Source organism: Jaculus jaculus, chromosome 8, assembly GCF_020740685.1.
Source record: "Jaculus jaculus isolate mJacJac1 chromosome 8, mJacJac1.mat.Y.cur, whole genome shotgun sequence".
In the NCBI taxonomy this organism is placed as follows: domain Eukaryota; kingdom Metazoa; phylum Chordata; class Mammalia; order Rodentia; family Dipodidae; genus Jaculus; species Jaculus jaculus.
In genome coordinates this window covers 36,245,232-36,272,161 of record NC_059109.1, presented here as the reverse complement: position 1 = coordinate 36,272,161, position 26,930 = coordinate 36,245,232, and the positions used below count along the sequence as shown (strand labels likewise).

Genomic DNA, 26,930 nt, shown 5'->3' with positions numbered 1-26,930 from the left:
ATTTTACTTTTAATAGACAGTGACACTGAAATTCAGTTTTATGCTTGTCCAAAGAAAAATAACTAGCAGAAACTTTGAGAACTCAGACTTGAACTTCTTTACTTCAGAGTGCACTGCCATTCCATAGTACCATATCTCAGCATTGCAGGCAGTTTTCAGGTGGCTAAGAAATAGTCTCGTGTCTCATGTATTCTTAGTTTATAATATTTTAATGTTGATTAATAAAAAATACTGTTTAGTTTTTTTTTTAGATTGAAGTGAAACACTTAATTGAAAGCATACAGTAATACTTTGCTATGTTCCAGCTTTCTGTGTTAACACGTGCATAGACCCGCAGAGTGTATTTTAGCCTTGTTTTTCAATTAGTACTTTTCAAAAGAAAATAAATTTTCTCTTTCATACTCTTTTGTTATGCCTGTATCACTGGATATTAACTGTTAATGTAAGGCAGAAAGGTTTAGCACTGGCCCAACTTTACATATTGCTGCTTTTCTTCAGGGTTCTTTAGTAAGATCTTTCATTACCCCTTTATGTTTCTTCTTTTTATACTTCGTGCTTTCTCTACTACAGTTTTACAGTGAATTAAGTGAGCAATGTATGTGAAAACTTTAACATTTAGTTTAATCAGAGTCTTAACATCCTCAGGGCCTCTGGATTACTTTATTTTTGTTTTACAAACTAAACCAATAAAACCCACAAAACAACCTTAAACCAATAAAAAACACAAAACAGTCATGTTGTGATTTTTTTATTTCATCCTTGCTATTTACCCTCAAATAGATTGTTTTTAACTGTTTTGAAGAGAGTCCTCCTATCTCATGACTTCCTCTAAGTGCTTCTCACCCTTGTGTCAGCTTTACCTATGCTAGGCGTTTGTTGTTGGGCTAGTGAATAAGCTCTAGATTTCAGTCAGATAATTTTAATTTTCTTAATTCTGTGCTAAAGACCTAAGTAATTCTGGAAGTGACGTAAAAAGATGGCAGTTGGAAGTATTATATAGGAAGAAATGAAACGGAACCTAGAATAAGTCAGGGATTGAAATGTTTGTAGGAAGAAATAAGAGTGGGGTCTTATAGAGATACAGGATAAATGTGTACCATAGGGTTTTATGCTGGGATTCTGGTGGTGATTGAGCTAGATTTTTAAAAGTGAGGTTTTATTAAAAATGACTTCATTCTAACTTTAAGAATGAGAAAGGGCCGGGCGTGGTGGTGCACGCCTTTAATCCCAGCACTCGGGAAGCAGAGGTAGGAGGATCACCATGAGTTCGAGGCTACCATGAGACCACATAGTGGATTTCAGGTCAGCCTGGGCTAGAGTGAGACCCTACCTCGACAAACAAAAAGAATCAAAAAGGTAGTAGGAGCTGTACTATAATATGATTTCACTGTATAAATTCAGGAAGATAGAGTAAGTTTTTAAGTTTGTTGTTGACTATTCTTTAAGTAGCAAGTATACTTCCTTCCACTCTGTTTTCCTGATGATTTCCACTTTACCTGTTGCAGTGGATTCTGATGAGCTGGATAGCTACATGTATCAGACAGTAGGTCATCATGCCATTGACCTGTATGCAGAAGCGATGGCTCTGCCACTGTACCGCAGAACCATCACAGGAAGGAGTTTGGATACAGGACGAGTGTACACCAAATGTGAAGGCGATGAGGTTGAAGATCTCTATGAACTTCTAAAACTTGTTAAGGTGCGCAGAATGATTATTTATTTTGAATTTATTGTGTACTTCAGAAAAGTTTATTTGACTGAATAACTTAGTCATAATAACAACTTGTTAGAAGCCTAGCTGTTCTTTGAAAGGACATTTTACCTTTTGAGGAATAGGAAATAAAAATCTGTTGGTATATCTTCATATTGTAAAGGATATTCACAGATAAGATTTTTAGTATAGCTTGGCGTACAGTCTTGTTAAATTATATTTAACTAGTTTTCTTGTCTTTAGGATATAGAATGAGCACCATTCAATTTTCTTTAACAACTATTTTTGGAATACCTGCTGTATGCTTAGCACAGTACTGAATACTAGGGGTGGGCCAGTAAAGGCATCAGGTGTAGGCTGGTCTTAAAGGATCACACAGTCTAGTGGGAGAGGATAAACGGCAAAGAAACAGTTTGGTGGAGGATGACAGATACTGTGAGAAAGTATGTAGTATAGACAGGGCAGTAGCTAGTAGAATAGTGCTATATGAGATGAATAAGGTACAGATTAGGCAGACCTTAAGAGAGTGAGAGACTGAACTCTGATGACATTGGGTAGAAGTCTGAATTAAACACTTATACCACTGTATATATAAATATGTTTCCCACCATATACCAATTGTTAATTTTAGTTCATAAGATTTAGGAGAGAGGAATGGGGCTTGTATTATCAGTAGGTACTATTCTTGGTAAATGTTAAATAAAAGAGGTGATTTTATAGTGAGTAATTATTTTTCCATTCTCATTGATAGCCAACTATTTTAATAAAGTATTGTTCCTTTTAATGTTTTAAATTATTTATTAGAGAGAGAGAATGGACAGGCTAGGGTCTTTTGCCACTTTAAATGAACTCCAGGGACATGCCCTATACTGTACATCTGGATTTATGTGGGTATTGAGGAATCAAGCAAAGACTTTCAGTCCTTGCAGGCAGGTGTATTTAACCATTAAGTCATCTTCCCAGTCCCAGTATTGTTCTTAAACACAAATATTCAGCCAGTTTTAGTCAGCTCATAAGAAGAATATTGATGAAATAGGGAATACAAGCCAATATATTCTAAAGATGTAAGCATATTTTCACAGGGAAAAGGAAGAAAGATTTCTGTTCATTCTCCCACAAAGAACATTGTTTTTAATTTTCTCACTCTTTAGAGAAGTTTAGCCTTCTCAGAGATTTTTTCATGAAGATGTGTCATACTTTATTATTTATTTATTTATTATTTTTTATAATTAACAACTTCCATGATTGTAAACAATATCCCATCATAATTCCCTCCCTCCCCCCACTTTCCCCTTTGAAACTCTACTTTCCATCATAGCCCTCCTGCCCCAATTAGTCTCTTTTATTTTGATGTCATCATCTTTTCCTCCTCTTACGATGGTCTTGTGTACGTAGTGTCAGGAACTGTGAGGTCATGGATATCAAGGCCATTTTGTGTCTGGAGGAGCACATTATAAGGAGTCCTACCCTTCCTTTGTCTATTACATTCTCTCTGCTACCTCTTCCACAATGGACCCCAAGGCTTGGAAGGTATGATAGAGATATTGTAGTGCTCAGCACTGTTGGGCCTTGAGAGGCCCGGGCGTGAAGCCTAGTGGAACTTCCTGAGCCTAGCTAAAGTTTGGCGACCTGTCTCTGGCCAGCTAGGACTCAGCAAGACGTCTAATGGCTTCTTGCCTGCCACTTCTGCGCAGGAGTTGGAAATATCATTTCAATAGTCACAGTTTACTATTGGCCCTTACCTCTTCCCCCATCCTAAAATTCCTGCCTTTGTCCCTTTATATAGGCAACTGCTTGTAACAATAAAGCGAGTTCTTGTTAGTTCCTGCTTCAACAAGACTCCTGACTCAGTATGGTTTTTCTCTGGTGACTAGGAGAGGTTCTGAGTCATCCGACGCTCATTCCCCCTTCCTCCTCCACCCCTTGGGAGAAACCAGCGGGCCTGGTCCCTCCTCAGCACTACCTACCTGCTGGGGAGGAGCCTGGCAGAGTACTTCTCTGTCATTTCTCCTCAGCACCATGATGCCTTCTGAGTCATCCCAATGTCACTGCCATCTGAAAGGAGAAAGTTCTCTAATGAAAAAGTGAGAGTAGCATTAGTATATAGGTATGAACATTAATAGAAGTGCTTATTGGGCAATTTGATGAGCATAAGATATACATTTAGTCAGATAGCAGCAGACATTATACTCCTAAGGCTCATGACTACCCCTGTTGTAGGTTTTCAGTATCAGGGATGTATTTCCTTCCGTGGAGCAGGCCTCCAGGCAGTTGGTTTCCCCCATAACAGATGTGTCACTATTGAACCCCTTGGCTCATTTGGCCTGGCTGGTCAAATAAAATGCTTGCAGTGTCCACTGTTGAGTGTCTTCACCTGTTTTCTGTCACTTCCATGAAGCTGCATACAGTGTGGCTTTTTCCAGCTTTCTGTCAGCTGGTCTACATGGAAGAGTTTTTCAACTCAGTTCTAGCAGGATTTCTCATTGACCTTGCAGCCCAAGTATGTGGAGTCTTCAGCAATAGGGTCTTACCATCTATTCCAGGTGGGAAACCTAGGGCCTCGGCAATGGCCTATAATGTTTTGGGGTCATCAGGGACCTCCTTGGCCAACAGTTCACTGGAAGGTATCTCATCCCTGGCACTGAAAATTTTGTAGTAACAATTTATGGCTTCTGAATGTTCCGTTGTCCAAAAAAGTAGATTTCCATATGATTTATTTATATCCTGTTAGAATGTGATTATCCCTCCCACCATCTTTCCTTTACTCAGTTTCTTTCCTCTTTCCCTGACCTCACTTAGGCCTTTTCACCCCCATTAATCTGTTCTTCTACTTACATATGTATAATACCATCATATTAAGTCCCCTTCCTCCCTTTCTTTCTATTCCCTTTATATCTCCTTTCTAGCTTACTGGCCTCTGCTACTGAGTTTTCTTCCTATTCCTGTGTCATACTTTAAATTGCTACTTCATCACTTTTAGTTAAATTTGATACAGTTAAGAGCATAATATAAATCAAAGATTTCAGTTGAAAAAAGGGGCAGGAGAGATGGCTTAGCAGTGAAGCCACTTGATTGTGCAGCCTGAGGAACCAGGTTTGATTCTCCAAAACCCACGTAAGCCAGATGCACATGGCACATGCATCTGGAGTTCATATGGAGGCTCTAGCATGCCCATTCTCTCTCTCTCTGTCTATGTCTAATAAATAAAATTTTTTTGTTTTGTTTTTTTGAGATAGGATCTCTAGCCCAGGCTGGCCTGGAATTCACTATGTAGTCTCAGGGTGGCCTTGAACTCATTGTGATTCTCCTACCTCTGTCTCCCAAGTGCTAGGATTAAAGGCGTGTGCCACCACACCCGGCAAAATATATTTTTAAGGCAGAAAGAAACAAATCAAGTGCCTAAATAGTCTTACAGCTTTCTTGATTTAAGTAGCTTTTATTTGTATGTCAGAACATTTTTAGTTTTATTTTTAAAAGAAGTGAGGACAATGGAAATTCTGTAATTTACTATTTAGGTATGCATAGCATAAGTAGATACTTTTTGGAGGAAGTTATAGGAGAGTAGGTATTAATTGTAACTATTGTGATTAGCAAGCAGGAGGGAAGGGTCTCTTGAATGGTGCAGGTACAGTCTTGACAGGGCTTACTTTGAGATCTAAAAAGGGGAATGCAATTTTTGTGCTTTGAAATTTTCTTTCTCTGACTATACTGAAACTGGACATTAAAATTTTAATCACTATTATAAAATGGTAGAACTTAACACTTAAAATACTTGGGTTGCTTAAAAATCACAAATGTGCTAACAACCCTCTAAGAAAGGGAAAGATAATAAATTACTAATCAATTTAATTAAGAATGTGCAGATTAGTAGTAATTAAGAAGAAATTTCTTTTTCGATCCATGCTGTCTTTGGAGAAATGGATGCTTTGCCATTATCTTTATAGGAACCATCAGTTATGACATAAATTAATGCTAATGTTAAATCTTGACAACTTCTGCTTTGGAATTTCATACATGATAATTATAACTATAGATGAAAGAGATGTTATCAAGTTGTCTGGGACTAAATAGTTCCTTCTTTTCCTGTATAGAAATATTAATTTTACTACAGGGATTTTAAAGATAAATATAAAAAATATATTGCTTTTATGAAGGATTATATTGCTTGGTTTTTAGAGTTAAATCCATTTATGAAATCATTGTGCAGAAATTCCAATAGAGACTTACATGTTCTAATGAATAAGTAATTATGGAAAAAAAGACTAACCTAAAAAAGCTATAATTTTTCAAGTTAATTTCCACTTGCTCTATGAAAAAGAACTACATTTTCATTCTTTGACAATAATGAAGCATTGTAAGTACGTAGATTGTTTTTATTTTAAATGTTTATTTATAACAGGTTATAGTTTTGTGACTTTCACATACAATTTGGACTTTTGCTTCAGTTTTTTAAACCTAAATATTAGAGCTGAGTTTTGATGAGAGCATGTTCTATTTTGCAAAGAATTAAGTTTGTTAATTGTTGCAAATAAGTAGGAACATTTGAAATTGTAGATCTTTTAAATTTTAGATATTAGTTTCTATCTATTTATTAGCCATAGTGAATCCTAACAGAATTATAATAATAAGCCTTTGTGTTTTATAGATTACCAGGCAACTATGACAGTTTGAGATAGGTATTTTTTTACATATGTACATATATATGGTGTCCACATGGTGGGAGGGTGCATATGTAATAATGAGTGTGTGGAGACCAAAGGTCAACATCAGGATCTTCTTTAGTTATTCACCATCTTATTCTTTGAGACAAGGTGCTTCACTGAACCTGGAGCCCAACTATTTGGCTAAGATAATTAGTCTGTGAGTACCAGTGATTCCCTGTCTTTGCTTTCCCAGGATTATAGGCAGGTACTACAATACTCAGCATTTTATATGGGTTCTCAGGTTCTCATGTGTATACAGCAGACATTTTATGCACTGAGCCAGTTCCCTAGCTGTTTCATTTTTTTTGTGACTAATCATTTGTGTTCTTTAGACTTTCTTAAATGTTGAAATATAACTTTAATTCTTACTTAGCCTAATATGATATAACCTCTGTTTTCTGAAAATATAGTAGTTCTAAAATTCTGCGTGAATTTTTGTTTTAAGATATATATATATATATATATATATATATTTTTTTTTTTACTAAAAGATACATATGTTTCTATAGGAAGCATTTAAGGATCAACATATTTTCTCTTTCTCTACTGAGGTAGAACTATTTCTTTCACGAAAGAGATTTTAAACCTAGGCTTTTAAAGTTAAACCTGTTTATAAAGCCATTACATATTATTAACTTTTTATTGTTGACAGTTTTCATGTGTTTATATAAAGTATTTTGATCATAATCTCCTCCTATTACCTTCTCTTAGCTTGTTTCTCTGTCCCCATTCCACTCAACTCCTTCTGCTTTCCAACTAGTCTGTCATGTACTTTAATGTTGTTCTTTTTCTCTCTTCCACCATCTGTGATGGAATGTTGATGATCCCAATATTGTGCAGTCTTATGCAGATAACAATAGTCATTGTGAGATCATGAATGCCCTGGCTATTTAATGTCCAAAGGCACATTTCCAAAGCACTCCTTCCTATCTTACAGCTCTTAAAATTCTTTCCATCTCCTCTTATACATTGTTCCCTGAGCCTTGGCATAGGTAATAGAGATGTCTCATTTAGTGCAAAGTACTCAGGACTTGGGTGGGTTTTAAATTTCCTTCCAGCCACTGCCAACTGCATAAAGAAGCTTCTCTGACCAAAAGTGAGAACAACAGTAATTTATGGGCATAAACATAAATACATAGTGGGCAGTTTAATGGGCACAACATACCCATTTAGCCAAAAAACAGTAGTAGCTTCCCTCCTAGGGATTATGACCTTCCCAGCTGTAGGCTTTTCATTAGGTTGCCAGTAACAGGCATGAATTACCTCCTGTGGAGTAGGCCTCAAATCTAATCAGAGAGCAGTTAGCCCTATAACAGTGAGTCTTTTTTTATATGTTACTTAAGGATGTCCTTTTATTATTATTTTTATTTTAGCAAATGTATTTTGTTTTCTGTGTATTATATGTATGTATGTATATGCATGGGCATGTGGAGGTCAGAGGACAACCTTGGGGTGTTAAAAAACTGGATTTTAATTTAATGTTTATAGAGAACATCAGTTACCATTTTGTGCTCTTTGTATTGGTCATAGGTTTTATATTTCAGTGAACATAAAATCCTAATTAATCTGTTTTAAAAATCATGAAATTTATAGAAAATAATTAAAAACTAAGTTTAAAAAGTAAATTAGATATTGGGCCAAATTAGGTAATCAAATCTAGTTTTTTTGTTTTGTTTTAGCTGTATCACTGTCCTCTCCCTTTTATTGACAATTTAAGTCCCTTGTAGTTATAACATGGCTCCCAGTTATATTCTTTCTGGTTCAAATCTATTAGGTATGGCTCTGGTCATCCTACTTAGCTCAGGAAAAATAAAGGTATGTTTCTTGTCTTCTGTTGGACTGATGTGCCACCCATGAGAGAGTCATTGTTTCCAGATGATTTCACTTGCTGTGCAAGCCTGGAGACTAGTAGAAATTCGAACTATGACGTGGGAGCAAAGATCAACATGTGTCCTGAACATTACTATTTTCTAGCTATTTACAAATTTGGAAACTATACTAGGTGATTTTTCATTATCTCCTTGCCTTTCTTCTTCTCTTTCTGCTGACTTTTTTCTTTTCCTTCATCCCTGCCTTCCTTTTTCAAAAACTTTTGGCCATTGGATTCACATGAGTTTTATCATTGGATTCACATTAGTGTGATTATAGTGAGAGATCTTTGTAGTTCGGTTGCTTGTGATTCCCCTGCTTATATCCTGTAGGCCTTGTAAACAGCACGAGTTGAAAACATAGTCGTTATATTTCTGTACAAACTGATTGTATGTATTTCATTTCCTTCTTAGTTAAAAGCATCAACTATTTCCTCTATCACTTAAGCTAAAACTGGGGCCCTACTACCAGACTTGCACTTTCTTTTAACCAACCCTCCTCCTCAACCACTGTCATTAGATCTCTGCAAATTGTTGCGACTTCTTGAGTGCTGCTTGCTCTGACCCTTTGACTTCATTCTCATCTGTATTGTGCAAGTCTCCACACTCAGTACTGTGCTATGCTCTAGCAGCTCTTCTGTCATTGGCCACTGCTGGGATGAAGTGTAGACATAGTCCCAGGACACACAGACTTTGTGAGAAGAGGCCTTTGCAGTACCACTTGTCTGGTCCTGCCATTCCCACAGAAGCTTCTGTTACCAAGTTATTAAGAACAAATTAGATAGTGAAAAGATTGGGTTGGTTATTCATGCCTGAGTCTTTGCGTATGCTTCCTCTGGATCCTTATTTCATAATTCTCCTAAAGAATCCTTCTTAGTTCTTTGTGAAATCATCTCTAATATGTATTATTCCTGTATCTTTTTTATGCAACTTGCCTACTTATGTAATTTTAAGTTAATTAGGACCACTTATGTGCCTCTCTCCTGCTGGACTTCCAATCTTTCAGTGACATAGTCAATGCTCATTTTTGTATGCTAAGGGGCTAGCAAAGTTCCTAGCATATAGAGGCTTGCAAAGAAAGACTTGTTAAATAGAGTTAGCTAAGTCCAAAACTTATCAAATTATTTTATTTCTATTTAATTTATATTTTATTTTTATTTAATTTTATTTGAGAGACACACAGACAGAGTGTGTGGTGTGTGTGTGCACATGTGTGCACATGTGCCTCTAGCCTTTGCAAATGAACTCCAGATTCATGCATGGATACTAGGAATCAAACCCACGCTGCCAGGCTTTGCAAGCAAGCTTGTTTAACCTCTGAGCCATCTGGCCCAAGTTATTTTTATACAATGATTTATACAATGCTATGGAGCTTCAATATTGCTTCATTATATGATAGTATTTATTTTATTTTGTTCTTCCATCTAGAAGTTTAAGTAGAATTGACATCATAGTTAACTTTTTGTTTGTTTGTTTGTTTTGTTTTTTTGAGGTAGGGTCTCACTTTAGCTCAGGCTGACCTGGAATTCACTATGTACTCTCAAAATGGCCTTGAACTCAGGGTGATTCTCCTACCTCTGCCTTCCAAGTGCTGGGATTAAATGTGTGCGCCATCACACCCAGTTTACAGTTAACATTTTTGAAATAAGGTACCCTGTTGTTTTTGGCAGGGCAACTACTCTCTCTGTTCTAAGAATAATTTTCCACTGTATTTTATAAAATGCTGAACGACACTGTTTCAAAATACTGTGGTATCTCCACTTTAAAAATCCTGCTCATAGTAAAGCAACAATGACAACAAAGCCACTTTGTAAGTAAGCCTCTTTTGCATTTCAGATCCTAGAGGAAAATACCCTAGATTGTTGAGTGACTCTGTGGCAAATCTAGAAGGCTTGAAGTGGAAGAAATAGATCTGACCCTAAGATGTGCAGGGAATACCCATAGTGCTAATTAATCTGGCACACTGCCTGTACAGATTTATGTTGGCTACTCAGCTCTGCATAGCTTGTTGCAACCCTGTCTAGCCATAAGATTTTGGACATTAAACCTGGTCCCTTAGCACAAAAGGTGTTTTTCTAGTGTTGGGTCTGGGCTATAAGCAGGAAGAGTTGACATTATAATGAACCAATATTACTTCACTCCAGGGGCAGCATTGTTGAGGTCATGCCATGCTTACATGCCTGACTGTTACAATGAAAAATCTGTTTGGAAGTCTTGGACCATCATTTTCACTGTTATCACTTCCTTACTTCATCACATATCCAGGCTTTCCCTAAAGCTTATAAGACTGGACTCTTCATTTAAAAAAAAAATTTTTTTTTTGCTTATTTTATTTATTTATTTGAGAGCTACAGACAGAGTGAGTTCAAGGTAGAGAGAGAGAGAGAGAGAGAGAGAGAGAGAGAGAGAGAGAGAGAGAAAGAGAATGGGCATGCCAGGGATTCCAGCCACTGCAAACGAACTCCAGATGCTTGTGCCCCCTTGTGCATCTGGCTAACATGGGTCCTGGGTAATTGAGCCTTGAACCGGGCTCCTCAGGATTCACAGGCAAGTGCTTAACTGCTAAGCTATCTCTCCAGCCCAGGACTCTTCATTTTGATAAGCTCATTCTGTCCACTTAACCTTCAACTGTTTCCATGTGGTATTACTGATTATGTGAATATATTGTTCTTTTATGAGATAATTTTTTTTCTTTTAACTTTTTTTTGTTCATTTTTTATTTATTTATTTGAGAGCGACAGACATAGAGAGAAAGACAGATAGAGGGAGAGAGAGAGAATGGGTGTGCCAGGGCCTCCAGCCACTGCAAACGAACTCCAGACGCGTGCACCCCCTTGTGCATCTGGCTAACGTGGGACCTGGGGAACCGAGCCTCGAACCGGGGTCCTTAGGCTTCACAGGCAAGCGCTTAACCGCTAAGCCATCTCTCTAGCCCTTTATGAGATAATTTAATAGAGGCTTGTTCTTTACATGTTGATGTAAGAAAATGTTGAGTGAATCAAAAGGATGTCATAATTTAACCCTAAGTATTGCCTTTTAGATATTTTACTTATGACTTCGATTCTGTAATAATGAATTCAGTGCTTAAAATGCTGCAGTCTATAGTGTTTCTTTTGCATATATACACAGAAGTGTGGGCTGGAAAGATGGCTTAGTGGTGAAGTGCTTGCCTGCAAAGTCTGAGGACCCAGGTTTAATTCCCCAGTACTTACATAAGCCAGATATGCAAGGTGGCACATGTGTCTGGAGTTTGTTTGCAGTTGCCAGAGGCCCTGGGATGTCCATTCTCTCTCTATTTGCCTCTTTCTCTCTAATAAGTAAAATAAAATATTTAAAAAAATGCACTGAAGTGAATAGGCTAGATTATAGGATAGCTGTACAGTTGCAGTTACTTTCTCTCATTGCTGGGAAAAACATGTAATCAGTGGCAGTTTATGGGAGGAAAGGATTTCTTTTGGCTTACGTCTGGAAAGGGAGTTCCATAATGGAAAGGGAAAGCATGGTATGAGCGGAGACTGAATATCACTTCTGCCATTATAGGTGGAAACAGCAGCAGGAGAGTGAGCCAGGTTCTAGCAAGGAGGAGCTGGCTTTAACACCCCTAAGACCACTGCAAATAACACACCTCTTCTAGCAAGGCTCCAACTCCTAAACTGCTACCTCCTGCCTTAGCTCCTGAATATATGGGATTTCAGGCCTGTGCCATCAGGAGTGGCTACTTTTGTTTTCTTGAATAATTTCTATATTTTTCTCCATAATACCTATACTAGTTTTTATCCCCACCAACTTCTGTGTGTCCTTTTTTCCCCTAATGTCTTCATTAGCTTTTATTTTTGTAATAGTCATTTTAACATGTATAAACAATATCTCATTGTAGTTTTCATTACATTTATTTGACACTGTAATGATATTGGCATTTCTAATGATGCTGAACTTTTTTTTTTTTTTTTTTTTTTTTTTTGAGAGAAAGAGGCAGGGAGAGGGAGAATGCGTGCATCAGGGCCACAGCAAATGAACTTCAGAGTCATGCACTCCCTTGTGCATCTGGCAAACATAGGTAGGTCCTGGGGAATTGGACAGAGGTCCTTTGGCTTTGCAGGCAAATGCCTTAACCATTAAGCCATCTCTCCAGCCCTGAACTGATTTTTTAGTACACTTGTTGGTCATTTGTATTTCTTTAGGGCTATCCCTAGAATATTTTTTTTTAAAAAATTGGATCATTTGGGTAATTAAGTTTTTGAGTTTCTTATGTTTTCTAATTATTAACCTTTTATCATGTGATTTGTTGGCAAATATTTTGTCTCATTCTGGAAATTGTCTTTTTACTTCATTTTTTTATTGTTATTATTATATTTTGCTGTGATGCTGTGTAGAATGTCATTTGTCTGTTTTTGCTTCTATTTCTTAGGCTTTTGGATCATATCAAGAAATCATTCCCTGTTAACATACTTTGAAGTGGTTCTTTATAGTGCCTTCTGGTTGTCTTATGCTTTCAGCTCCTATATTTCTGTGCTTGACCCATTTTGACTTGTTTTATTTCATTGCATACAAAGTTCCATACTAAGTACTTGCTGCAAGTGAACATTAAAATAAGTATAATTATTTTACTTTTATTAATAAGCTATAAGGAGAAGTTAAAGAATGGTATTCAAATTGTAAAAGAGGTTTAATGGAGATATATTTGTATCATATATTGAATTTATCCTTGCATAATTATTACCTGTGGCTTTTGACTTTCTTAAGTCTTCCATTATAGTCTTCTAGTGGGTAGACAATTCAGCTTTCTAGGAGATGTGGAATTAGCGTTTTTCTATCTAGTTTCTTATATGAGTGAACTGGAGATAGCTGAACCCAAAGAAGACAAAGATTCTAATTTGACCTTTTTTTTCTTCCTTAAAAGTTATTTTGGCATGTTATTTTAGGATTTAATTACATACTTGAAAATCTAAGGAGTGTATGTTGTATTAAATAATATCTTTAAACAAGGACTTCCTTTGAATTTTAGATGAATCAAATTTAGAGGATTTTTTTTCTTAAAAATTCTGAAGAACTACATCAGTAGTAGTAGTAGTACAAAGAAGCTATGATATTCTCTGTATGTAAAATCTCTCTCCTTCGAGAACCCTATCATTTGTAGCCTCAACAGTGTGTGTGTTGCTTTGTGTACTTCTGTAGATGATTCTTTGAGAAGTAGTTGTTAAATTAAGCCTATCTTTTCTTGACAAAATTACTTGATAGTGGTTTTCTTAGATATCAATACAAGTACATTGACATTTGTCACACATCCATTCTCTTTGTCAAGATTTCACTGCTGCCTACTGTAGGATTAAGTCTTCCATTGAAATGATCTCAGTCTGTTTTAGAACCTGTTTTCTTATGGACTATTTCCTTGCAAGCAGTTTTGCTGAGAGATGGAGAAAGGACAGTCATCATAGTTAGACAAATAATTTGTGATCTTACCTTTAGAGCTTTTCATAAGTTAACTACTTTAAACATTTTTGTTATTCTCATAGTGAATTTTGTTTTTCCTTAGCTTTCATCCAGGTTCTTTGACTTTGTAAGGTCATACTACCTGGGCTTACTCACAGAAAGCCTGTAAGCATCAGACTTGTGCACTTAAAGGTAGAATAAAGTAATTCTTTTGTAGGTTTTCTAAATCTGGAAGGAAGAAGTATTCTTGAACAGTAAATTTAATGCAGAGTTTTTGTGCATGTAAAGTTGCAGGTCCAGTGGTACTTAAAAATACTGTGTAGTTTACATGCAGTCTCCATTTTAATCTAAATCTGTTTCTGAAAATTTGTTACAAATTAATTTATTGGGCTTCTTGGCCGTCTCAGTTCTATGAAAGGAGCCCTATAGGAAATTAATATGGGTGGAGGGATAAGGGCTTTTAGAAGAATTATTTTCTTACACTTAGTATTTTTCACAAGAATGAAATGTTTAATTGAATGCTTGGTTCAGGGTAAAATCATGAACTTGTCCATTATTGATAGTTATAGTATCTTCCATTGGCCTATTAAAATATGTAATAAAATAGTTAATATTTTTAAAATATATTCAAATTGTTTTATGGAATAACCAAAAACCCAAAGAAAGCAGCTAAACATTGCTGATGATATGATGTGGAATTTTTCCATTTATAGAAAGCACACATAGTTCTAATGAGATAGTAGTTGCAATCCCAAATTAATTTTTATTTCCATTTTCCTTTTGTATGAGTTATGAAGGACATCTCTATAGTATATACTGCAAAATGTGCTCATGTAAAGTTAGGTCATTTTTTAAATTTAATTTTTATTTATTTATTTGACAGAAAGGTGGGGGGAGAAAGAGAAAGAGAGAGAGAATGGGCATGCCAGGGGCCTCCAGCTACTGCAAATGAATCCCAAACGCATGTGCCACCTTGTGTATCTGCTTAACGTGGGTCCTGGGTGATCAAACCTGGGCCCTTTGGTTTTGCAGACAAATACCTTAACTGCTAAGCTATCCTTCCAGCCCTGAAGTTAGGTCTTTGAATGCTTATATAGTCACTGCTTCCTACTGCTACTGTGTTTTAGGAATATCTTGAGCATTTCATGGAGAATCCCTTAATATTTTTTTGGATATTTTATAGCATTCCTTCTATTAGAGATATAAGGACTAAGGATATGAACAGGCATTTCACATAGAAAGAAATTCAAAAGGAAAAAAAAATAAACCCAGTCTTATCTGGGCACCGATGAAAAGTGGATCTGGTTTTTGGTGATCTTTTGTGCTCCAAGAGCCATGTAATTGGTTCAGCCTTCTAGAGAGTAATTTGATAAAACTCATCACACAGAAAGTATACTCAGTTATTCCAAGCATTTTCTCTTAGGGGAATGTATACTAAAGAAATAGTTAAAGATATACTTGATAACTTAAAAGTGATTGGCAATCTATATTACTTTATTTTTATACAGTGGAATGCTGTATGTCATTTAAAGTGAAATTTCAGAAACACATTTGGGTGACATGAAGAAAACTGTTTACCAAATACTCTGTATAAAAACTTTTATTTTTTTTTTAATTATTACTACTATTATTATTATTTTATTATTTTTTTTTTTGAGGTAGGGTCTCACTCTAGCTCAGGCTGACATGGAATTCACTATGGAGTCTCAAGGTGGCCTCGAACTCATGGCAATCTTTCTACCTCTGCCTCCTGAGTGGTGGGATTAAAGGCGTGTGCCACCATGCCCAGTTACTACTATATTATTGGTTTGTTGAGGTAGGATCACATTCTAGCCCAGGCTGCTGGAATTCACTAAGTTCTCTCAGGGTGGCCTATAATAACATTTTTTTATTGAAAGCATTTAAATTATACATAGAGAAAAATACATATCAAGAGTGCTTATGTAAGTCTTGTACATTTGACATTTAGTTTTATCTTCTGAGCACATACTGAGGACTTGACTGATCTGAGCATGTGCAGAAGGGTATGGGCAAAGGAGATCTAGTAACTGGATATTGGTTGTTCCCCAGGTCTCAAGGGACATGGGGAGCCTGTTTATCTTTCAGAGATCATTTGTTTAAAGCTATGTTTGAGAGATTTATGCTTGTTTGTTTTCTGTGACAAATGCCTCTTATTACCTAAATAAGAAAGCCAGTGTCCCATTGAGGTGCTTAGTTATTTTCGTTCACTTGGTCCTGTTGTGTTGACACTGAGTAAGCAGAGACAGGCTGACTGAAGGTGAAAGAAGGTAAGCCAGCCTCAGGGCATTTTCTGGTCAGTCCTAAACCTCTGATTGCCACATCTCCCTAATTTCCCATTTCCAGGGCATCACTGGAGTGCCCCTGCTTGCTGAACATGATGCTCTGGATCTCTAAGGGTTCACATATACTTTGAAGCGGGCAGCCAGGAGGTTGTTTACAGGACTCCAAATGAACTGTGCCCTCACAGCAAGTTTGATAAACACCCATTTCCTCCTTTTATCAGTAAGATTGCAGAATGTAAAGTATGAGTTTCCAGTTTTACTCATTCCCCTCAAACCTCTTCCTGTTTAAAAACTTAGACATACTAATTACATGCTGTTTTGTCCCTGTTTTTAATTCTGCTTACTGGTAGTTGACGGTTTATTTCAGTACTTACCTAAGCAAGGTTTGGCAGACTTTCAAAAATTAAACTTTCCACATATTCAACGTAAAGGAGATCATCTTGGATAGTGTAATGGGAGCATAATTAACAGTGATGACTGCTAATCACTTTGCTTTTATACTCCTTCAGGAGTACTGCTATTATCCAATGTAGCTAAGTACAGCGTTTGTGTGTGAAGCCACAGTGCTGCATCTTTTAGCAGCTATCGCTCACAGTCAAGCATTGCATAAATTAGAGCTAATGAAAATTGATTTTAATATGCTATGTTTGTGCAATAGTAAACTACAATATCTAGTTTAAAATTCTGAACATTAAAAAAAGATATTACCTGATTCTTTTTATAGTCATCCTTGTAGTAGGTGAAATACAATATTAAAAATAAAATTTCTCACAGTTTATGACACTTTGAGATTTCTTTGATATTGCTTGTAACTCCTTATACACACAGCAGCACTTTGACTCTATTGTAAGCATCTTTATTTTTAGTCAAATCAATGAGAAGCAATACGGTGATGTTTAATTTTTTTGAGTTTGTTTATTGACTTCCTAGAGGATCTTACAGATTTTTTAAAATTATATAGTCCATTTGTATAAATTGGATTCATGGGATTGCACACTCAACATTCATTAAAAGGGGATGTTTTATTATGCTTAGTGCATTATTAGACCATTATAAAAGCTTTCTGTTTATTTACATGCATTCAACATACCTAAAAACTGCCTTGCCTCAGGAAGACACTAAACAGAACTCATAAATTAATAATTTAAGGAAGCAATACTCCAGTAGCATTTTGGTTATGGTAAAGCCTTGAAGTCAGTACTGGTTACTATAATGATGCTTTGCTTTTGACTTTTATTGGCAGAAAATAACTTGTTAAACTGAGCTTTTATAATAAAATGAAATCTACATACCATCTAAATCTCCTTGCCCTCTTTTTAGTTTATGAGAAGGTTGACATATTATTGAAGAATTCTTAACACTTTTTCAGTTCTGTGTTTTGATTTTAGAGAAGGTGCTAATCTTTCTGGAAGTTGGAGAGTGACAACATGCTTTATATACTGTTTTTCTAGGCAATTTGGGATTTTATATTAGATAGAGAGCTAACTTTATGATTGTATTTATGTTTATGGCCATCTATTTGCCAGGTCATGGGTAGTGTAATATACTCATGGATTGTCTTACTTTCTTATTTTACATGTTATCTCTAGTTCTTGGGTCACTGTTATTTTGTCATAGCTAATATATTTATTTCTATAGGGGTTCAGTATTTGAAGACATATTTATCCAAATGGAACAATCAATTTTCCTTTCATTACTGTATTTTTAGTGTCAAAATTTTCAAATTTGGATGATTTAGCAAGTAAGAAAAAGTCAAATGGTTGCATAATAAGAAACTTTTTATTATATATATCATATATGCTATTCTTATTGTATAAATTAGTAGCATATATATATATTCAAATAACCTTTGGCACTATATGTGACTGAATTTAGCTTCAAAGAACAGTGGCAGCAATGATGTGAGAGATTAGAAAATACAAATAGAAAATATATGGAATCTTAATTGAATACTATCCATATGTAATTATAAGATTCATTACTGTTATAACTTAATTGTTTTAGAGTAATTCAAAATGAATGTTCTATGAGGAAAACCTTGCATTTTAAAAAAATGATGCTCCTATGTAATAAAATGTTTACAACGCTCAGGAGTTTGGTTTTCAGTTTTGACTCTTTTTTTTTTTTTTTTCCCCAGTGTGTTTACTTTCGTGTGAGAGTGATTGATTGGTGGCTGTCATTTTACCCAAAGAGGGGACAAATGGAGTTGGCCTTTCTAAGCAAAGTATGCAAACAGGCGGCATTCTTTCTCTTGATAGAATTACGGAAGGATTGCAGGAGGTGCCACATTCATTTTCCTATTGATTGTGAAGAGGACCCTGCCTTGGGGTGCTGTTTCCAGTGGATAAGGAGGTGCTATGATTAGTTACCTTTCTCATGAAGGCACTACAAAGGGAAATGTAAAATGTGTGCACTGTAGTGTTCTCAATTTGACAGTTGTTTTTGTTAAGTTTTTTTTTTTCAGTTGAAGTCCAGCCTATTTTAGAAAAACATACATTTTTTTTCCTTTATATTAGGCTTAGTAGATTTCCACGCATTTGACCCTTTAGAGAAATTTTATTTTAGTCTTTCTTAAGGCTTTTATTGTAAAGCTTCAAAGCTGGTGCAACAGTGCCCTCTGTAGTCTTTTCAAAAATAGTAGTTAAATACAGATAATTTAGAATATTCAGGTAAGAAACAGGATACTTAAATTTAATTTTGCTCAGACAAGAGACCTCTTTTTCCTAAGAGAAGTTCTTGTTTTTCAGTAGCAGCTTCACTTTTAACAAAGGGAACAAAAGGCCATCTGAGTTTTTGCTCAGAATTCTTGGCAACCTCTTGTTGTTGACCAAGTTTTATCAAACATTCATCAGAGTGATTTGCGATAGAAGGAATCTTAGCATTTCTTTTCATGAAATATCTTTTTGAAGTTGAATTCCAGTAGAGTATTTAAAAAATAATCTAGCTTACTTGTATTTGTTTTTTTTTCTATTTAATGAGGAATGGACTGCCCAGAAGTTAACTGTTGCTTGTTCCTGGAATTAGATAACCCAGACTTTGTGCATGGCATTCTTTCAATTCAGACCAAAGGAGTTACAACATGACCAAAGTATTTGTCATTCATCAGCATCGATTTAAATTGTAGATGTATGTTTCTCTCTTTATCTGTCTGATGTGACATGAGGATAGTGAGGTTTCTCATTGTAAATTACAACTAGATAATGAAGTTATTAATTGATAATACAAGCACTATACTATTTGAATATCATTAGAGAGAAATATTATTTGTTTATTTTAAACTTTTCTTTTACTTATCTGAGCGAGAGAAAGAGGGAGAGAGAGATAGAGAGAAGGAGTGATAATGGACACACCAGGGCCTTTAGCTGCTGCAAACGAACTCCAGATGCAATAGCTGCCTTGTGCATCTGGCTTATATGGGTTCTGGGAAATTGAACCTGGATCCTTTGGCTTTGCCGGCAAGTGCCTTAACCCCTAACCCATCTCTCCAGCCCAAGAAATTGTATGGAATGCATTTGTTTTGCTTCTGAAAGTGTTTTATTAGACAAAGTATGGAAGTAGTTCCTAGTTTCTCTACAATTCTGTAAGTAATGTTAAACACATTTCTACATACTGGAATCTACTTTCTCATCTATAAAATGAAAGTAAAGATATCTTATCCTTTGAGATGTTTTTGAGATTTATGAATAAAGAATTTATATAAATTGGTCAGGTCATCTTAAATGCTCAAATGATAATTTCCCTCAAATTTTACAGTGCAAAGGTAAGTGGCTTTGTTATTTATGAGGAAATTTTAATATGAAATCTAGAACACACCTATGTTTTTAAAAATACTACATAGCAACTTCTGGTAATTTATGTAGATTTGAAAGTTGGCACAGCATAATGTGGAATCAAAATTAGATTTGTGTTTACTTGCAACTCCCTTTAGATGTTAATAGGCATCTTTATAAACTTCACCCTAGTAGACATTCATACAAACACCAGTGTTCGATACTATATGAAAGCTGATGATAAGTAAAATTCAAGCAAAGGGTAGCCTTTAATTAATGGAAATATTTAAGATACTTTCTCGTTTAATAAATAACTTTGTTTTCACCAGCTGCATTAAAAAAAGTACTGATAGGTAAACAGATTAAAGTGGATTTTATCTAGTTGAAGTAGAGGTGAAGACCTAATGTCTTTCTTTGAGTGAACAAAGTTTAAAAACTGCTAGTAATACACTGCTTATGTTTGTGTGTGTGTGTGTGTGATGGTTAGCATACCCTTTTTTGTATAAGGCTTGTATCTTTGAATTTAGACCATCTAATTTTGAGCTAGCACATAAAAGATGCTCCATTAGTGGGTAGTCCATACAGGACTTTTTAAATATATCAGAAATTTCCTTATTGATATTAGATTTGAAATCCCATATATTTGCACATTGTCATATGTATGTGTAATATTAAAGTAATTGTGTCTCTACAAGCCATTGTAAATCAGCATAACTGCTGTGTAATCAGCACTTGTTTTTTTTTTTTTTTTTAATGAGTTTTAGTTTCAAATACTAATAGGAAATGACCAGCAAATATCCAAAGTTTACTCATCAGATGATGAAGCTCTCTGTTCCATAAAGCTGGATTTACTTGAAGGTTCAGACCTTTGAGATGACCCAATGACCAAAATAGTCCTACACAGACACCTTCTGCATTGAACTTTCTAGACATTCAGTATTGTTTTTGTAGTTTCAAGTACCTCTAAATTTAACATTATAATAAGCCACATATTATGTTTGTGAAGCACTACAGTTAAAATTGAGACCATGAAAGTAAGTTTTTAATCATTTTAAAGAAAATAAAACAGTGTTTTAAGATGATAGTATGCAAGTGAAAATTTCAAAAAGCAAAATATAGTAATTTAGAGCTTTTTCAAAATAATGAGCAGTTGCTGTAACAAACTTGTTTAAAATTAAGTTTGAGGTTACAAGACTGGCAAGATATTGTCGATGTGTGAGAGAAAGACAGAGGCAGAGAGAGCGTTTTTTTTTTTTCTTCTTTGCAGTGAGAGTACCAAATTAAGAATCTGCTTAATTAAAATAATGATAAATGTAGATTACATTACTGAAGACAGTGAAATACAGCTGCTCTCTCTGGTGAGATTCTGCATAATTTACCAAGTGTGTACAAAGAAGCAATGGAGCAGCCACTGCAGACTGTTGTAGGAAATGTCCTGTTTATTCTACATACATTTCTTTTTTTTAATTAAAATGTCAGTGATAATTTTATAGCAGTCCTCCAAAAAGATCCTTCTTAAGTTTTTTCAAAGTGGTAGAAATGAAACGAAATCATTACAGCTGCTGAATGAAACAGATTAAACCTGAGGGTGGAAAAATAGTAAGCTATTATTTTTTTATTAATTCAGCTTTCTTTATTATGGACTGGCATTGAGATATGTAATTTTTTTCACATGAGCATCACATGAGAGAAATGTGCTAAACTCTTTGAATATATTTTATTCGAAAGTCTGTTGGAGCATAAGCAAGACTTGGGTGGAGTCACAAACAGTGCTGCTTACAAACAGAGGTACTGATGCTATGAAATGTACCAGATATCTGTCCCCCAGTTCAGTGATTGTGCAGTGAGTGTCTGTAGATCCATCATACTATATAGCTTCTTCCACTCTTTTTGGCCAGTGATACCTTCTCTGTTTCATATGCCCTTCATGGTATGGCTTTCACTTAGTTAATTGTTCATTAGCTTTGCTTTCATGATGGTAAAGACTGATGAAGGATTATCATGAGCCTTTAATGGGATAACCCAGGTAGGACAGACAATATGGGAAGCATCAATTAAGGTTAACGGCTACATTATTTGTCACTTGGTAACATATTCCTTATTTGTATTGAGGCAGTAGAGAGTTGTTCATACTTACTATCTTCATAAGATGATTGTTATCTGTTGATCTGGTTCTTAGAGAATTGTATATTGTTCTGTTTCTCGAAGTTTGTTGCTGTGGAAGTCCTTATTTTTTTCTTGTTTGCATTTATTGCAGTGGTAAATATGCTCTCAAACCTGTGCCTCTCTCTATTTGCTGTGGCTTTGCACTAGCTTGACACAGGATGAAATAACTGAATATTTTGCAAGATTCAATTTTTAAATAATCTTAAAGATAATCATTTACTAAAATCCTTCTTACCTAAGAAAGCTTTGGGAATAGAAAATGAAAACATCATCAAGATGTTTCAAACCAGGAGTTTGAAAGAGTGTACGAGAAAACAAACATGAGGAAGAACTTGAGCTGATTTTGTTTTGTTGTTTTTCTCTTAGTTTCTATCATGTGAGAAAGATGCAGGTAAGTCACATGCTTAGATAGCTGCTGTCTGCAGTCTACATGCGCTGCATACATTTAGACTGGTACCATCCTCTTTTGTTGTGTGTGTCAAAGAGAGAGACTGAGAGTGTGTGTGTGTGTGTGTGTGTGTGTGTACACATGTATAATAAGTCTTACTATGTAGCCAAAACTGGCATTAAATAACTTATGATCTTACCTCAGTCTTCTCAGTGCTGGTGCTACAAGCTTACACCATCGTCCCCAGCTACATTTTTAACATTTTAAATCTTAGTATATTTTAAACATTTTTCTGAGTTGTATAGCTACAGCTGATTACTGACTAAGACACAGTTGTAGACGATGGTTAAAGTACATTGTGCAGTCCAGAAATTTAACAGAGTTTTAAAGCAGAATGTTTATGCTATAAACTAGTGAGAAATTATTAGTAGTAATGAATTATTTGCTCTTTAAAATACTATGCATTCCTTATGATTTTTCTCTTTGTTCATGACATGATGCCTGTCTGTCCCTGTCCAGTCAGTGTGAGCACACTGGGCTGGCTTGTGTTCTGTTAGCACATGCTTTTAGCCCCTGGACCATCTCTGTGGCCCTTTAGTACTGTACTCTGAAAGAGGCAGTGTAGCTTGTTTGGGATTAAACCCATGATTCTTGGTCAGTTTATACTTTGAATCATATCTTAAAATAATTTATGCTCATTCTTCCACCAGTTTATTCATTATGATTCTTTCTTTCTTAAATTTCTCTATCCTTGTTTTTCCTGGCACAGAACAGATAGTTACATGCTTACATAATTTTGCAAGATTTCTACTTCAGTAAGAGTATATGATATTTATCAAAGTGAAGTCACATGATTTAGGCCTAAATTTACATCAGATCTCCAGTGGTATGTATCATAAAGTTATATGTTAGGAACTATTTACTTTCCTTTTTTAAATTATGTATTTTATATTGCTGGCCTCCCATCTTATTTATGGGTGCATCAAGCCATCTTCATCTCATTATTCAAATATTCTTTCAGGTTATCATGGACCAGATACCATCAAAGTATAGGTAGCATTCTATGAGCTTTAATTTTTTGACTAATATCAGTAGCCTATTTTCAGATGAAAATTTTGAGCTTTTATACTTATTTTTGTCTTTAGCTTTGAGTGATTTGGTTTCTCCTTCATCTTATTTTATATATGGCTTTTGTTCTCAGATTGCTACTACTTTATACTTTTTACAAAGAATAACTAGATAGTAAGCAAAACTTGTGTGTAGAGATTTTGTATGCCAAACTTTCATTGAAGTTTTCTGATGTAAGGGTAATTGATAGTTCTGAGTCCCTGCTGAGTAAAACAAAGAAAAATCTGGCTCTTCATTTAATGCCTTATTTAATGTATATAGACTTAGTATGACCATAAAGTTTCCTGCATTTCATGTTTTTATTGACTTGAAATTAACTGATCAATTAAGCTATCCGAGATGGAAACTGATAAAGAAATGATAAAGAAACCAGGCATTGTTTGTAAAATAAAGAGGAAAGTGTTAAGTTACAAATTACTATTACTAATTAGCAGAGTAGCTGAAATAACTTATAGAACAGCTACATTTTGCTAATGTTCATATGTAAGTGTATAGTCCTCATTATCTGGGCAATTTAAAGCTGTGTTTTAACTGTAGCTAGAAAAAGAAAAAAATACATCTTAACATCATAGGGAAAAAAGTAGGTACATAAAGTTTATCTTACGACTTGATGACTAGTTTCTTTCCTGATAATCACCCTAAAGTGCAAGCAAACCCTCCTTTAAATGCTATGGGTTGGAGAGATGGCTTATCAGTTAAAGCACTTGCCTGTAAAGCCTAGGATCCCAAGTTTGGATCCTCAGAGCCCACATAAGCCAGATACACAGGGTGACACATGCATACAAGATGGTGCTCATGTCTGGAGTTTGTTTATAGTGGTCAAGGGCCCTGGTATGCCAGTTCTTTCTCATTCCCTCATTTGTTCACTCTCTCACTCATAAATAAGTAAATAAAAATTTTATGCTTTATTTTGCTAAGTTATTCACTGCAGTGACTTGATATGTTTGCATAGTAGAAGTGATGTTGGCATTTGATGATATTTGGGGTTGCTTTGCCTACTTACCAGACTAAGATAGTGATGATTTTTCTGCATTATTTTAATCTCAGTGTTTTGTGTATAACCACGAGGCATTTTTAGTTTGTCTGTTTTCTGAGGCAATGTGACATATGATTATGCTCGTCTTGAAATTGCAATGCAGCTGGCTTATCTATGAATTTCTGATCCTCTACCTCCAATGTTTGAGATTCTAACCATGTTGCCGCCCTATCCAGACACAATTTGTTTATTCAGTTGGAAAAAGTTCATTGTAACCTTGTGGGGTCCTCTTCCTTATTCTCATGTCTTTTTTTCTTCTTGTTATTACCATGTAAATTCTTCTCTGATTTTCTTTGGTACTTAGCATAGTTTGTTTTTGTTTTTGTTTTTCGAGATAGGGTCTCACTCTAGCACAGGGTGACCTGGAATTCACTCTGTATTCTCAGGGTGACCTTGAACTCATGGCAGTCCTCCTACCTCTGCCTCTCAAGTGCTGGGAATAAAGGCATGTGCCATCATGCCTGGCAGCATAATTTTTTTTTAAGTTAAAGAAAATATATCAATGTTTTAAAATCATAGATATTTTCAAAATGTAATCTTTCAGAGTTAACATTTTGATACTTCCTTACACATACATGTTTAGTGCACATACAGAGACACATGTGTGCATATGTACCATCATTTGTGTGAACATCTTTGTATTTTGGTTTCTTTTAAATTTAAAATATCAGGACCAGTTTTTCCATGCCATTAAAACCTCATGAACATAATTTAATAGTTACTTAATATTCTATCACGTGGCTGTATAATAATTTTCTTAATGATTCTCTAATTTTATAAATTAGGTTGAAAGTAATTTTATTATAAATAACAGCACATTAATACAGGATACATAAATGATTACCATTTAAAAAACTCAATTCCCTGGAATATATTTCCAGACATAAAATTTATGGATCAAAGTCTACGATGATTTCTAAGGCCATTGACACATACTGCATAGTTGATGTCCATAAATATTATGTTCATTTATGCATTATTTATATTTTGAAATTCTAAGTCTTTGTTTAATGCATGAGAAGTCTTCACTTGGATTTCTGTTTTTATAGTTCCTAGCATTTGGTGAATGTAAGCTAGAAATAGCATACTGCCCATATATGATTGCATTTTATTACTGGAACAAAGCCAAAGAGATGTGTGAAGATATGTCAATTATGAACTCAAAACATAGGGATGTTCTCCCCCATTGTACTGAGAAGTCAGGTTCTAACATTTTAAAGAGGCTACCTTTTGATACGTGACCACCTACTAAATAGGCTAAATTTAATATACTATGTGCTATAATATACTCTGTACTAATGAGGTGTCACATGGATGAACATAGATCAAATATATACACATATATGATTTTTTAACAGTTATGAAAGTGTTGCAAAGTAGTTTCCTTTTCTAACTGACCATATTTATGTTAACTGGTTTACTTCTGTTGGCATCACTAGGTCTGGCAGCATTTAAAAGTGATCTCTAATTTCATATAGAAAATAAATGCTTATAGAATGTTGGCTTAGTCATAGTAAACATTTGAGGATATTTTTTATATCATCATGTAAAATTTTAGGTAAAAATTGTAGGAATTATTATTGCATATTTAAACCTTCACTTTAGGTCCATTGGATATCCTGTAGAAACTATCTTGTGCTTTATTTTTTAATGAATTTATTAATGTTGGTAATTTATGGCATTGAAAACAAACCAAACAAAATCATAGTATAATTATTTTAAATTTAGTTACTAGATATATTATAATTCTTTTGTAAGACTAAAACTGCTTATTTTATGGTATGAACAAATGATCATTTGCTTTTGAAAGCAATATTATATCACCCTCTCAACATATAACTACTTTGGCTCTTAGAATGTTCACTTTCGCAGAACCAGTTCTAACCATGTTTTCTTGTCTTATGCAGTCAGAGAATACTGGCTTCTGTGACACTTTATTGAATGCTATTCCTAGATAGTTTCTTGTTCGTGTTATAACAATTCTACTGCAAAATGACTTGGCCATGTATGTATGAGGAAGTGGTATTGAGAATAAATGTCTCTGCTTTTCTCAGACCTGCTGGGTTCCTACTTTGTTTCTCTAATGCTCAGCTACAAGCACATGGATATATGCATACTATGCATTCGAGTAGGAGTCCATGTTCCTCATATTTTTCTTTACATATTTACCCTTTTTTTCTTTTCTATTTGCACATGAGCACCTACATGAACATATACATACATTAATCAATTTTCAAGTGTTTGAAAACAAGGATTGCAGGATCTTCATTGAATTTAAATGCTGAACTTTTTCTTAAATTTTTTCTCTTTAACTGTTTTGAGTTAGGGTCATCTAATATTTATATGTTCTTTTGAGTACAGGTGTTCTGGTCATTTCTCTTACTGTGAGTTATCAATGGTGTCATCAAGTTAACTGGTAGAGGATCT

General features: G+C 35.0%; 1 protein-coding gene across 2 annotated transcripts in view; it reads left to right on the top strand.

Annotated features, from left to right (window-relative positions):
• Dph6 (diphthamine biosynthesis 6) overlaps positions 1-26,930 on the top strand; it is a 157,005-nt gene that overhangs the window by 4,770 nt on the left and 125,305 nt on the right. For both annotated transcript variants that reach the window (XM_045155658.1, XM_045155659.1), the window contains exon 3: positions 1,506-1,699. In XM_045155658.1, the coding sequence (XP_045011593.1) occupies positions 1,506-1,699 (194 nt within the window). The remainder of the gene's footprint in view (positions 1-1,505; positions 1,700-26,930) is intronic.